The sequence below is a fragment of the Channa argus genome, chromosome 6 (genome assembly GCF_033026475.1).
Source record: "Channa argus isolate prfri chromosome 6, Channa argus male v1.0, whole genome shotgun sequence".
Classification (NCBI taxonomy): domain Eukaryota; kingdom Metazoa; phylum Chordata; class Actinopteri; order Anabantiformes; family Channidae; genus Channa; species Channa argus.
The window spans coordinates 25,285,543-25,299,856 of NC_090202.1; the positions used below are offsets into that span (position 1 = coordinate 25,285,543).

Here is a 14,314-nt window from a genome sequence, read left to right on the forward strand (position 1 = left end):
ATAGAAAATATTCTGTCTGGCCTAACAGAACCACATTAAACAGACAACCGTAAAACAAGCTGTCTAATGGTAAATGTATCATCAAAACACATAGCAATTACAAGTTCTTTTGTATTCTTGCTTTCCATATTCATGAGCAGAGCTTTCCTACACTTTAGCTGCCAAACTTAAAGGTAACCAGAATCTTGTTGAGGTTAGTGTTAATTTCCTACCCTGCATTAATGATGTGATATCAAAAATGACCTGAAGGACTGAGGTTCGCAACATTTTAGCACCAGAAAAACAAGGCACTTATTCTTTAAAAAAAAAAAAAAAAGTATAAATTACAGTAGGAACATTTATGTTTGAAGCCTAAACAATAAGCCAAACTAATGAGACATAATAAAATTAGAAACATGTCAGAACAATATTTGAAACACAAATGAGTCCATCAGTGCTGGCACTCTGAATGGCCAAGTCAATCTCATCAGTTCCCCACCAGTCAGACACAGCTTTGTCAGATACATGGTGGTGCCTTGCACGTTTTGTCCATGTGGGAATAAATAAGAAGGTGGAGCGCTCAGTCTGGCTCTCGGCTCTTGTCCTTGTAAAGGTGCAGCTCCTCCATCTTCTCCTGCAGGAAGGAAACGGGCATGGAGCATCCTCGGGTTCTCGATGGCAGTGTGTTGATCTGGAAGACAAATTTAGACTTTTTTTTTTTTTTTTTTTAACTCAAACTTTTTTTTAACTGCAAAAACCCATAAATTATCACGATAACGCATATCGAATTTTTCGATCACGCGGTGGCTATAACCGCAACCAGCAGTCAGGAGGAAGCTACGATCATCCAGTCCCTTACAACAAGGGAGGATGTAACCAGGTATGTGGAATAATGACTGTGTATGACAAAAAAAAAAAAAAAAAACCATAAAATGCAAAAGTATAAACTAAACCTAAAACTTAATTAAAATCTTCTGACCGCTGTGATTCACCATCAGGGCTACAGCCAGAGCTACAACCAGGGTGCGTACAACCAGGGCAACTACAGGATACAGCCAGAGCTGCAGCCAGACGCCTTCCAACAACCCTCAGCAACAGCAGCAGCAACAGCAACCGCCGCAACATTTTATTGGAAACCAAACTAGAGGCAAACTCATGATTGATCAGCGTGACTATGTCATGGTGACTAGGACGTAGAGCAGTCGTCCATCAATCTCAGCCTTGTTTGTTTGATTCCTGGCTCAACTGCTTACATGCTAAAGTCTCTGTGTGCGTGGGTGAAACCGAAGTAGTGTTGGTACTTTGGGTACTGATATGGTAGTAAATCACAGAACCATTTACCATTTTATTTTAAGCTCACTTATATTAATTAAATCCTTTTTTTAAATGTAAAAATGACTAAAATCACGGCCTCCTCTGTGTGCTCACCTTTCTATCTGCAGATGAATGTACAAGTGAGTTGTTGTTGTTTCCCCTCCTGTCCTTTTTCTCGGGGGTCCACACTCCGGGGTCTGTCTGAGTGGCACGGTCTGACAGTGTCGAGTCACTGGTGTTATTTTTCCAAACAGGTGTGCCCTTGTTGTGCTCTGCCTCATTGCTTTGGGGGAAAACAAAGGTCTCTTCCTCTGAACCTAGCAGGGACATATGATGTCAGTGTACTTTGTTCAAGGCTACTTTCGAAAGGAGGGAATGGTGTTTGGTAGTGGATTGCATATGATGGAGAAATTACATACTCCAGCTGTTGCCCTTAGGTCTTGAGTCGGGGGCGGGGGTGCATGGGCAGGACCCACTTGTATTTTTATGTTTCTTTAAGCACTCCATCCCCACCAGATCCCTACATTGTCTGTGACAGTTTATACCACAGTCTGGGAGACAGGAAAGATGTGAAGAGGCGTTGAGATCACAACACGAAGACAAATGTCGGAATGACATGGATTGGGATCTTTTTTTAAACAGTCTTACCTTTACAGTGGTAGCCCTGTTTGATAACTCCCCACAGCTAGATACAAGAAGACATCGTGTATTACGTTCTGCAACGTGAGTATTTATACAGTGGAGAACTGAAAACCTAAACAGTGGATACTCACAAAGCCTCCGCATGTGTAACAGAATGTTGGCCGTTTGTATGTGGTTTCGTGGAAGTTGTGCGCGTCATTGAAGTTGTAGCCCAGCTTGGCACATATGGACATTCCCCTCATGAAGTAAGAGGTAATTTCCTCACGGCTGATTTGTCCCTCCCTGTGCAGGAAAAAAAGTCCAACACAAAAGTGACTAACTGAGGTGACGTTGACAAATTCAGCAACTCGTGTGGTTTTATGTTTGTTTTGGAGCTACATCGTGGTGAGTGTGTGTGTGTGTGTGTGTGTGTGTGTGCGAGCGAGCGAGCGCACAGCTTCCTTACCTGTCAGTTTCGTGAGTGCAGAAGGAGAAGGGGAAGTTGGCTGCTATTTTCTCAAAGTCCTCCAGTGAAATGTAGCCATCCTGGTTGTGGTCGTAGTTTTTCATTATGGACTGCAGGGGGCAACAGAGCAATCAGATGTTTGGTTGTTAAGGAGCAGTTTGTTAGTTCTGCTTTAGCCTGCCAAGTAATAAGGAAGTGAAAGACAGGAGGCTGCTGTAGAGTTACATACTCACATCCACCATCTGTTTGACGTGTTTAGATATGGTGTCGGGGTCAAGCCTGGGGGTGACCCCTGAACCCCACTCTGCAACTACCGGCGGTTTTACTGGAGCTACAGGCTGTGAAGCAACAGATGCATTTATGAGACACGAAGGACTGCATATGTGAGAAATAAGAAATAAAAAAGAGCACACCCACCACATAACACACTTCCCTAACGTATAGCACTTTGATGTGGCTGACTTTGATGAATTTCAGCACAGAGTTTCTACTTTTGTTTTGAAGATGTTTCACCCACGGAAAAAACACAAATGTCCCTCCTCTTGTGAAAAGAGGTTAAAACAACTGTGAGCTCGATGCCGTTAGATAGAGCTCGTCTTGAAAGAGGAGCATGTAGCTCTACTGACCTGGATCTTGGGATTCTTGGGTTCCTTGGTGTAAGAAAGTTCATAGATCTCATCCTCGGTGTAGTATAAATCTAGAGAGAGCTGAAGCATCACAAGAACATAGTTTAGGATGTGCTTTGAGGATTGTGTTTATCTGAATTCTTAAAAAAAATCTCCTCGTTCTTGTACCGTGAGCAGATGGAGCAGGTCTTTGTTGGCCTCGAAGGGTGGTGTGCAGCTGTGAATGGCGAGCAGGTCGTTAATGTTGCTGTACAGGTGCTGCAGCTTGCTCAGGTTGATCTTGTCCTCTTCGATGTAGTCTGGCAGGGCCTCATTCAGCGAGATCAGATCCTTCAGGTGGACGCCCAGGATGGGCACTTTGAAGCCGGTGCAGTCGTTGTAAATGCGCCGGTAATTGCTGTAGTTGCTACGTGAGGAGAGCAGCTCTGTCATCTCGCTCAGGGCCTGAAAGATGATTAAGATCAGGAAAGTATTGGCAGCTGAGCCTGTTGCGTAAGACATGAGATGTCATCAGTAATGTAGACTTTAACATAGCCATCAAATGGAAATTTAAGTGATCAAATGAGCACATTTGGTACAAAGTTTTACTTGTTTAAACGTATACACAGAAGGTGAGTCATTTGAGATGTTTGCAAAGTTTAAAAAAAACCCCAAAGCGTTTAAAGACGGTTTCTTAATGTAGAGTTCATGTCCTTCATTTTGTGTGAACAGCAAATATAATTCTTAAACAACCTTCGATGCAAAACCTTCTATTTGTATACAGCTGATGGCCGGGCATTAAACCATCTGCACCAGTCCTGTAAATAATGTGACATTTTGCTTAGAACAAGTAAAAAAAATGAATATCAGATTAAAATTGTGCCACTAGAAACTTAAGTGAAAGTGTCGAATAACTGTAACATCGATTTATCTTTATAATTTAGCAGGCTAAATTGATTGATGTGAAGCCAAAAATGTCAAACGTTTAGGAAGCACACTGATATGACAGATAAAAATGTAGCCGTGCTAGGTTTGTGGTGAGGCAATCATCAGTGGGATGACTAAGGGTTAAGTGCAATTTTAGAAGTACCTTAGTGATGTCAGGAGGCAGCAGGTTAGAGGTGTCTTTGAGGCGGGAGATTGAGCTGTGACAGAGACCTCCAGTTACCGCCATTAGAGTGTTGAAGTTTTGCAGAGCCCGGAGTTTCTACAGAGGAAAGACCCGAGAGAATGAACAGTCATGTTTGTTTTTTTTTTTTTTTCTTTCTCCAAAAACAGGACCCAAACAAGTAAAGCCGCACAAAAATCCCTTTAAGTCTTTTGTTTACCTGAGCCACGTGGATGAACTTGGTAAAGACCTGAGCTCTCTGGTGGGCTGTGTGTCTGCTGAGGATCATCAGCTGGACCCACTGGGAGACCCCATTGCACATCATCACCGACCGCTCGAGAGCAGGGTTGTCCCTCACCGAGCCTCGCACCACGTAGCTACGGTAATCCAGGAACTAGCCAATCAGAATGCAGTGGTTGAGTTTAGCATACAGGAAAGCCAGTCTAGTTAGATTTGATCTAAAATGCAACCCAACCACTTTCACTTCATTTAGCTGTTTGTGTACCGTTAGCTATAAATATAAAAAAAGTGAATTTCACATTTGCTTGCACATTATGAGAAACCCATTACATATTGTTGGTGGTGACGTTTACTGTCGGTCTTTGTAAGGAGGTTAGGGTTAAATCATGTGGTTATTGAAGCCATCTGGCATTTCATTGAACTGTGGGGCAGGAAGGTAAAGCGGTTGTCCGCGGTTGTTGGTACAATCCCCGGCTCCTCCGGTCACATGCTGAAGTGTCCTTGTGCAAGACACTGAACCCCAACTTAGCTCCCTCATTGTTGTAAGAGTGTGTGAGAGAAGCAGTGTAAAGCGCTTTGAGTGACAATAGGTAGAACAGTGTTATATAAGTGCAGAGCATTTGTCTCTGGACAGTTAAGTGTATAAATAAATATTAATGCAATGCACTGTCACCCCTATTGTGTTCTGAGCCGCAAAAAGTCAGATTATCTTCCCTGAACTTACTGAAACATTGCAGAAGTTCTTGAATTCCAAGTAGCTGAGGTGTTCAGCCATTTCATCCGGCTCCATGTGGTCAAAGATCAAAGACACCTTCCTTTTCTTCACAGAGGGTGAGGGGGCCTGGGAAATGTTACTATGAGGGCTTCTAGGAAAAAAAAAAAGGACCAAAAATAAATGTTTTTTTCTATTTATGGAAAGAAAAAAAAAAGTTTGAGTTGTGGTCAAATATGCAAACTGCAATTCCTCCTGGGCACGATTTTAAACCCAAACAAAACTCACAAGCAGGATGTGTCAATGAGCTGTGAGTGCGTCTCCTCTCCGTCCGACCGGACCAGCGCCCACAGGTCCCCCATAGTCTGCTCGAGGAGAGGGTCTGCCTCGAACACCGCCGGGAACTGGCTGATCCACTGCCTTGCCATGAAGCAGGAAAGAAAATATGTTTACTACCAACAAAGAGAGCAGGATAACCTGTTCTGCCACACTGTCGTACAAACATGCTCGTGTGTTCGGTGTCCTTACTCACCTGACAAGGTGGCAGATCGGTGTCCGCCTCAGTCCTCTCTTGTCCGAGGTACAGTCCTTGTAAGTGAGAGAAAGAGTCAAGGATCTAAACCTGCAGGGATATCAAATCTACTTTACAAGGAGAGTAAAACAAAGCCATGCCTGTTTCCTGATCTGATTAATCAAAGAGGACGTGACTGGGAGCAGTGCACTGGTGGGACCAGAGTACTGCACTGAGCAACAGTGGAGGATATAGGGTGAGAAGTTTCTGGGCAAACGTCTGAGATGGCACGACCCAACTGTGCATCATGAGAGTCATGTGGACCAGCTGAGACCCTCTAGGGCTAGAAACCTTCCCCTCTGAATCTGCAACCAAAACAGAGCATTTAGCACAGGGAGGATTAATATGGTTCCAAACAAAACAACTACAAAAACAGGGGGCTGCACCAGGGCTCGGTGGTTAAGCCATTGATTTCATTTCATTTCATTTAGTCAGTTAGTTCTGCACGAGTGGCTCTTGGACTTTTATGTGTTTTCTTCAAGGTGCTTTACTCCCCCCCCACATTCCAGCGGCATGCAGCTCAGGTGCCCTGGACATTGTAAATGGCCCCTAAGCAGGTCTGTCTGGGTTAACCTTGTTTAAAAAATGACAACCGGCTGCCTTTCCACCTGCTCTTTGAGATTCAGCCAACTCTGACCCTGAATAAATGAAATAAGCAAATACTGAAAAAAAAAAAATGTCCAAAGAAATGTGTCGAATTCACATTTTCATTAGACGCTCTACAAAAATTTGAAATTAAATATAAATAAAAAGGGTTAGTGTCTTGTTGGTAAAACAACTGCCACCTTTTACATATTAATCATTCTGCTATTGTGAATCCAAGTAAGTTGCACTTGTTAAATGCTTGGGCATCACTTTACGAGGGAAGCATCATGTGTTAAAAGGATCAGAACAAGCAAACCGCCATCCCTAAAGAAAAAAAACAATTTTTTTTCAACTTGCTTTCTATGGCTCCAGTATAGGATGTAAATGTGCATTAATGCTTTTAAACTTCCCTCTGACTTCCCTGTATTAAAATATTTCTGTGCTTCTAGCTGAAAAACTCCTCCAGATGACATCACCCGGTGGAGTTTTTCAGATGATGTCACCTCAAGGAGCTCTGGAAAAGCAGGTTGACTGTGATTACCAACTCCATAATATGAGCAATGGGACTGAAGGTTCCTCGAATAGATGTCACCTGGAGGCATTTTTTAGCTACAAGTAGAGATATTTTAATATAGGGAAGTTTAATGAGATTTATGTATATGTCCCACCCCAACTACGTCAGCGAAGGCGTCCTCTAAGGTGTTCACATCATAGAATTCCACAGCAGTGCACAACAGCTGATATAATTATAACCTTTGCTGGAAAAAGTGGCCTTGAAAAAAAAACATTTCTATATGTAGCTGTTGAGTTTTTATTTGCCTCAGCCTTTAAGTCTCGTAATGAATTTCCATTGATCATTACTGTGCTAATGAAGCAGGGCCTGTCGCCACTGGACATCCCGAAACCTTGGTAAATAATTGTCCAGATTTCTAAGCGTGTTGTGAGAGTGAAACAACTGAATTAGAAGCAGAGAGGAGAGAGATTAGTTAAGTTTAACAGTGCATGGGAATAGCTGCTTGGCTGCTGCAGCCCAACAGAACAAAGCTGGATTGTATGAGACTGGCCTTTGTCTCCGTCTCTCCCTCCTCCCTGTCAGCTTCTCTCACCCTGGATTCCCCTCTCACTCTCCCTCACTTATATAACCTAGTTGTGTTAAAGGTTGAAGACGGATGATACATTTTGGGAGCCCGTGCAAACGTAGGGAGACTGACCGAAGCAGTTGAGGCAGCGCTGAATGAGCTCATCCAGGCTGGCAGCGCTGGCGCTGGGCGCAGAGGTCGGGCTCTGCAGGGCCCGACTGATGTCCTGAGGACTGGGACATGTATTCCTCCTCCGCTGGACCAGCTTCTTGGTCTTCAGCACACTTGGGATGTCACTGGGTTTCCTTAGAGCGAAAGAGAGAGACCGATAGACAAAGAGAAAGAGGTTGTGTACGTTATTTGGAAATAAGTAGAGCAGAGTGTGGTGAGGTAGTGCAGGTCAGCATCTGAGGAAACGCTGCTCCCCGCATCTGATAAGATGCGCTACGGCGCTACAGCTGTCTGAGCCATCCTGCACAGGCAGAGCAACTGCAAACCAGTGTGTATCTTTCTGTGTTTCAGTCTAAGGCCACTGCCCTGACAGATAATAGCAAAATTGGTCAGAAAATGTTAATTATTTGTAGTTGTGCTGCAATAACTTGTTCTGTGCCCTCAGAAGCCTTTTACTGAAGAGTGCACACTTGCTTCAGGCTTTGTTCGCACATTTTTCTAACACCTTTTTTTTTTTTTTTTGATAGTCAATAAACCACAAGAGTTGTTTTCTCTGCCTTTAAAGAGTAGCTACAGTTTCCCCTGAAAAATCTGACAATACATTTGCAGATGGCTGTGGTTCAGGAGGTGAAGAGGTCATCCACCAGTCCACCAGGGTTGGTGGCTTGATCCTGCCTGAGTGTCTTTGAGCGAGGCACTTTGCTGGCCCGAGTTTGCTCCCAGTGGGTCAGGCCAGCACCTTGCCACAACTGGAGTGTGAATGAGTTGAAGATAAGCAACTGCAGTGGGCTTTGGGTGGCAATAAGATAGACAAGCGCTGACCCCTGTGCAGACCCTTTGCCATTCCATATCTACAGGGGCAGTTCTTAAACCTTCCCTTAGAAAACCCGTTCTTCTCAGCACCTGACAAGTGTTCACAAAACACAGCACAGTTTGCGGCTTACAAGGTGGCTCACGGCATTATTTACGGTCATGTTTTGTAGAGTGAGCAGCATAGGGGTGAGAAAGGTCTGTTACGCAAAACAAAAGAGCGCTTTAAACTGGATGGGTTTTTTTTTTTAAGTTTAATGCAGACATATATCATCGCCAGGTTTAACTGCTCTTAAGCCTGCTGGAACTAGACGGGGAAAAAAAAGCATTCTGTAAAACAAAGTTGGCTCTTTTCCTCTTTTTAGAGTGTTGTACTCTCCCTAGGAAGGAAAGATCCCTTCTTACTTGCATGATGTCGGATGGTGTTCAACAGTGTTTCTTTGGCCTTTTCGTGTTTGCAAATAAGAGGAACCTCAATTAAAAAGGTGCTGACAGAAGTGGCGGGTTGTACAGACCACACCTTTGACCACACCCTGTAGTGAAGCTGCGTTAATGCTGAGCGTGGTTAAATGCAAAACAGCTTTCAGCTGGTGTAGGTCAAGGAGTAAGTCGTTATTTTCTGCTATGTTAATATTGAGTTTTTCGTGCCCTGAAAGAGACAAATGAGACTTCTTTGTTTCATGATGCGATTAATGCTTCCTCTTCTGATCAGAGGCTTAATTTAGCAATGTCGCACTGTATTTCACAATAGCCAGCTACTGACTTTAAGTGGTTTGATCCACGGTGCTTCCGTTCAATTTGAAACAAAATCAAAGTTTAGGCGAAAGCTTACCTACCACCTACTTGTTCGGGTCAGGCGGTTTTTACAAAAATGTGCTAGAGCTGTCATTGTCACAGATTTTGACGGATTTTTATTTGAACAGTTTGTCCTATTTATCACTGCAAAACTGTGTCAGTCTCTACATTGCATCTAATGTGATAACATTACCAGGAAACACATTGAGTTCAGAGAACTGGCGACAAGTTCCCTGAATGACCAGACCTACATCCCCTTCTCTTAACCTGTGTTTATGTGTGGCTCATTTCCCCATTCCCCACATTCTAAACACGGATACATATAATGCGTTACGCATTAGATAGCATACGCATCCATACGCACTCCGCTCACACCAAAACGTTAGCTTGACTTTATGTGCAACATATGGACGGATGCACAATTTCATACAGGTGTACAGGGTGACATTCGCTGTTCTATTTATACAACAAGCTGCTCTCCTGCCTGCATGTTCTTTCACAACCACCCGTCACAGTTATCAAACCACACATTTCCCCTCTAGCCCTGCTTGGATTCAGAAAACCTGATCGGGGAGATGTTGACCCCATGCCTTTACATTCAGGCGCTCCAGGTCCAGGTTTGGAAGCTTGCTGGGAAAAGTCAAATTTCACCTCTTGCCCTACTGCTTGCGGTCACCTCACAACACCAACTGCCTATTTATTTCATGTAAGAGGCTATTTTGCAATGTCCTTTCTTTTCGATTTCTTATACGCTGGTTGAGCCAAATTCGTCATTCCAAAGTATAGAAGTAATATAGATCTAAATTCTCTGTCAGCTGAGAAATTTAGCGAACATATTTTATGCAGAAAACCAATTCAGGAGTGATAATGATCGACAAGATTAAAAAGTTTTTTTTCAACCAAACTAAAAACAGAGAGGCCTCATATGGCTCCTAGTCATTTTGAACTTACAGTTTTTTTTTCTCTCTTCGTCTTCATAAGGGAAATTCGATATGAATGGGATGAAGATGGATGATTTGTAAAGACGAAATGTCAATAGAATGTGAAAAATGATTAGTATTCAGTATTACCAGGTATCAGAGTAGTGTCTCCTTTGTTAATTTTGTGTGATGAGTCAACAAATATTTTATTGACACTATGACTTTTCACAATTTCAGCTTCCTCTGTTTTATCTTGTGCGATTAGACATTTTGAGTATTTACAGGTAAATCTTTTACATTTTGGTATTTCATAATGTGTAATCTAATTAAGTAAATAAATTGAGAAAAAAAAACAGTTAATATTTGACTTCCTTGTCGTACATTTTGACTTTTCCTGTCTCGCTGCCCTTTACAACTTGTCAACGTTCTCTTTGACTCATCTGTCTGTCATAGCAGTTACACATATGGGGACACACGATCGCTACTACAAACAGAAGTGCTGATGGGGAAATGTTACTGATGTCATAACGTTTGTCAGGGAATTTCCCCGCAGAGTGCTGAGCAGGTAACACCGAGCACAGCAGTCAATCACGTAAAACTTCCCCGTGCAGCGTGTCTGGACAGCTGAATGTAAGCCTGAACACAACAGCAGCTACTGTTTGGGCATTTGCATTCATCTTTCCATAAGCGACAGATACACAACTGGGGTATATATGATAAACATTATTATTCCCACCACTGTATTTAACAGTCTATCACTGGTAATGCACGGCTGCTGAAACTTGATCCTGAAAAAGGAAATCCCTGCATAACAATGAGGTTAAAACCTGAAGCCGTGTCTTTTCTAAATTTGAATGAACTTGTGGTTCGGCTGAATTTGTTTTAGGAAGATCTTCCACACCTCGCTTTTCTCCCAAAGTCATCTTTCACCCACTTTTCCCCTCTTCCCTCATCCTTGTTCTATTCAGACCTTTCAGGAAACAAATTCTCCTTCTTTTCTTTGGAAAAATCCCCCTCTTACTCCCTTTTCCATCCATGTCAAGAGTCCTGGCTGCAGATCCAGCTCCCCCCTCCCCTTGCTCCCTCTCTCGCTCTCACACTAGCAGGGGGATATGCAAATTCCTCGCTTTCTTTCCTTAATTGATTAATTGAAGCCAGGGCCCTTTGAAGGCCTTGTTTGTGAGCTGCTCTTTTTCTCTCACTCTCCCCTCTCACAACCTGGTTTCTTGCTCCCGCTGCATCAAGTGGACGCATCTACTGCAGTGAGCCATTCGTCCACTTTGTCAAACATGAAGCCACTGTACCAACTATTGTATTTACTGCTAGAGAATTTCCATCACATATCTATAAATGGCAAGAATCAGTTAGATGATGAACTTGTACCTGTGCAACTACACACACCAGTGGGTCAGAACAACTAAACACATTAAGTTTTTTTTTCTTGAAAACGTACCCACACAAACACATATGTTTGTACTTGAATCATTGGCAAAATGCTTTTTCCCCCCCCTCCCCATCACACCTGAACGCTCCTACCTCATCCTAAACCAAACTCTGACATACACTCTAAAACCCAGTGTTAACATTGAATCAGTTCTTTGATAATGTGTGAGCTGATCCAAATGATCTCACAATGATGGCACTGAACTAAAATCTTCTCACACTCCATGAAAAGGGTACATACACTGACATGATCACCGTAATTTATCCACCATCAGTTTTAACTTAAGACCCTTCTCTTAATCTTTGAGGCTGTGAATCTGTTAATTAGATTAGTTTGTCATATATATGACTTTTTCACTAGTATAATTCAAAATATATTTCTTTTTTCTTTTATTTTTCCTCAAAGCTTTTTAATCATTTGTGCATCTTAACACAATGTATTTCTTCGTGTTTTGTGTTCATTCTTAGTACTAAATTAAGATGTAGCACGTTAATGTGTTCACTCTGCCAGTATACCTGAAATTCAGGTAACGAATATCACACGCAACACACATCTGACTACCTTAACGTTTATCATGCAACCTTTTATTCCAGGCAGTCCGATAAGAGCTGTGGTCATAACTACAGCGATTAAAAAAAAACAGTACCAGTGAAAAACACAGTCTTCTAAATGTGTTTCTCTGCAGTATCTGAGCTCAAGTACAAACACCACCATTGAACTGACATGTAAATGGAAATTAGCTGGGCAGAACAGAAAAGCAGAACACATTTCGATGGAAAGGTGAGCCGGCAGTGCTCAACAGACACATGGAACTGTTGAATGTCAGATGAGTGCTCGTGTGCAGTACACACACATACTTTGTGAAGTTGATATTCTTCACTGTTGTGCAGGTCAAAGACATTGGCTGTGACTCTCTCTCTCTCTCTCTGTGTGTGTGTGTGTGTGTGTGTGTGTGTGTGTGTGTGTGAGATGCAGTATGTGTCTGCAACCTGTCTTCGAACAGAAAATCTCTTTTTCCCCACTGCATACTGATTCCAATAAATGGCAGAAAGCACACACAGACCCCCACACACATATACACACCAAGTGGAAACTAAAACTAAATGGCTTCTCTTCAACTAGTCAAGAGCCTTTGCACAAACCACATAGCATTTCAGCGACGACCTCAAGCTTCACACATCTCTGCTGCACAACAAACACTTGCCGCTGACACATATGTAGACTTACACTTACTAAGAAACTGGGCTGCAAGTGGATTTGAGTGCACCAGACTCTCAGTTTTGATGCACTCTCTTTTTTACTTTATTCTTTTTAATTACCTCTTGGCCTTGTTCATTGCAGCGCTCTTGTCCTCGGCGGCACTCCTCCTCCACTGGTGATCCGCACGGGCATCTGAGCGTGTCCCTACAGCTCCATGGTTGACCCTGCTCCTCCTCCTTCTCCTCCTCTGTGTCCTCTATGTGTTTATGTGCTCACAGCAGCAAGAGCGGACACAGGACGGAGGGCTGCCCACCTGCCAGTCATTGACTAGGCTAAACTCCACGCCTAAAGTCTGGTTTTCAAACCTGTCTGCGTGTCAGTCAGCCTCTCTCACTCTCTGCTATCTGAAGAATCAATCTACCACAAACCAGCAACAAAAAAGACCTCATGCCCCCTCTGTCTGCAACAAAGCAGACATGTTAAGAGAAAAATCGTCAAACCACCTCCCGAGTAAAGTGAGACCTGGCTAAAGTCATTCACTTGTCCCCTTAACATAAACAAGTCAGCATATTAAATGGAGGAACTGGCTCTGACAGATAGGGGAACTCTTCAGTTTCTGTGTGTGTGTTCACAAGGGGGAGGGGAAAGCAGAGAGAGAGAGAGAGAGAGAGAGAGAGAGCAAGAGAGTGAGAAAATAAGTCAACACAAATGCAGTACCTATGGAGGAAGGAGGAGTAGATTTAGAGAGAGTGATGAGCAATCATCTGAGCACCATCAGTGTACTCCAGGAAGCAACATCTGTGGTTCTTTTCAGAGCATCAACACAGAAAAAAGCAGGCCACACCTAAATGTTACTTGTGTTACAGCGTTGTGAAGCATTATATGAACTTGTCAACAGAATCAGTTCCTGAAAAGAAATATTAAATGTGTGAAAATGAGGTTTTGTGTGTAGGTTTCTCCAGGATCACCCAAAAGATGTCTACGATCCTGATTTCTTCATTTTCCGCCTTTTTTTTTAACCCCCTCTGTCATGTCTCAGGGTAGCAAGTGGTTAAACAGGGAGATAGTGTTTGTGCTTGTGAATGTGGATGTGCAGCTGGACAGGGAGAGTCAAAGGCATCCTTGTTTTAATACACCAAGAGGAAGAGGCGACCAAACAGGGGACATTAATGTCCCTAAGTCTGCAGAGGTGGCTCCTTTGCTGCAGGAAGCTGACTGGCTGGCAGAGGGAGTGGGTGATATGGCATTCAAAAGCAGGGAAAGATGCACAGAGCAGGGCTCCTGCATGCCTTTGCATGCCAAGTCCGAACACCTAAAGATTCATTTCAAGTTGTGATAGGAAGCTGATTACTGAAGGACTTAAAAGGCGACTTCACCAATATTCAACTTGCATTCTGTGGTTCTAGTTTGGGGAGTACATCCCAAGTCTGTAGAAGTGGCTGATTTCATGGCTGATTTGAATGTTTATTAGAAATTCTTGGCATCTAGGCTTTAATACAAACATACATGTATTAATGGATGCATTAATAATGTGGAAGTCATTATATTTATATATTTTATTACTTCAAATATTTGCTTATTGATGAATGCTGTTGTTTAATTTTATTTTTCATATCTTCTGTATGTATTCATCAATCCATCCCTTCGCGCTTGACTGATGAGTAAATTCATGGATCCTGTGTTTAAATGTGCCA

The 14,314-nt window shown here is 42.8% G+C and overlaps 1 protein-coding gene across 4 annotated transcripts; it reads right to left on the reverse strand.

Annotated features, from left to right (window-relative positions):
* Window positions 1–200: 200 nt before the first annotated feature.
* Window positions 201–13,211, reverse strand: rasgrp4 (RAS guanyl releasing protein 4). 4 transcript variants are annotated; one of them, XM_067508560.1, is made up of 17 exons: window positions 12,740–13,211; window positions 7,413–7,585; window positions 5,810–5,921; window positions 5,578–5,640; window positions 5,334–5,465; window positions 5,058–5,196; window positions 4,314–4,487; window positions 4,076–4,192; window positions 3,175–3,450; window positions 3,007–3,087; window positions 2,614–2,718; window positions 2,381–2,490; window positions 2,067–2,217; window positions 1,942–1,978; window positions 1,713–1,844; window positions 1,408–1,610; window positions 201–670 (listed from the first exon to the last, which is right to left on the reverse strand). In XM_067508560.1, exons 1-17 carry the CDS (start codon window positions 12,754–12,756, stop codon window positions 560–562), a joined length of 2,133 nt encoding a protein of 710 aa, XP_067364661.1. In that variant the 5' UTR covers window positions 12,757–13,211; the 3' UTR covers window positions 201–559. The 4 variants fall into 4 exon arrangements, with proteins under 4 accessions (XP_067364661.1, XP_067364660.1, XP_067364663.1 ...); XM_067508559.1 differs by having other exon boundaries at window positions 5,058–5,199; window positions 12,740–13,210; XM_067508562.1 differs by lacking the exons at window positions 7,413–7,585; window positions 12,740–13,211 and having other exon boundaries at window positions 5,058–5,199; window positions 5,334–5,461; window positions 5,810–5,882.
* Between the last annotated feature and the right edge of the window lie 1,103 nt (window positions 13,212–14,314).

Bases quoted from the DNA above. Each gene is read 5' to 3' on its own strand.
- rasgrp4 (XM_067508559.1), bottom strand. The intron at 5,922-7,412 runs GTCAGTCTCCCT...TTTTGGTTGCAG, and splicing joins GCGCTGCCTCAACTGCTTCG to ATTCAGAGGGGAAGGTTTCT. The intron at 671-1,407 runs GTGAGCACACAG...TTTGTCTTCCAG, and splicing joins ATTCATCTGCAGATAGAAAG to ATCAACACACTGCCATCGAG.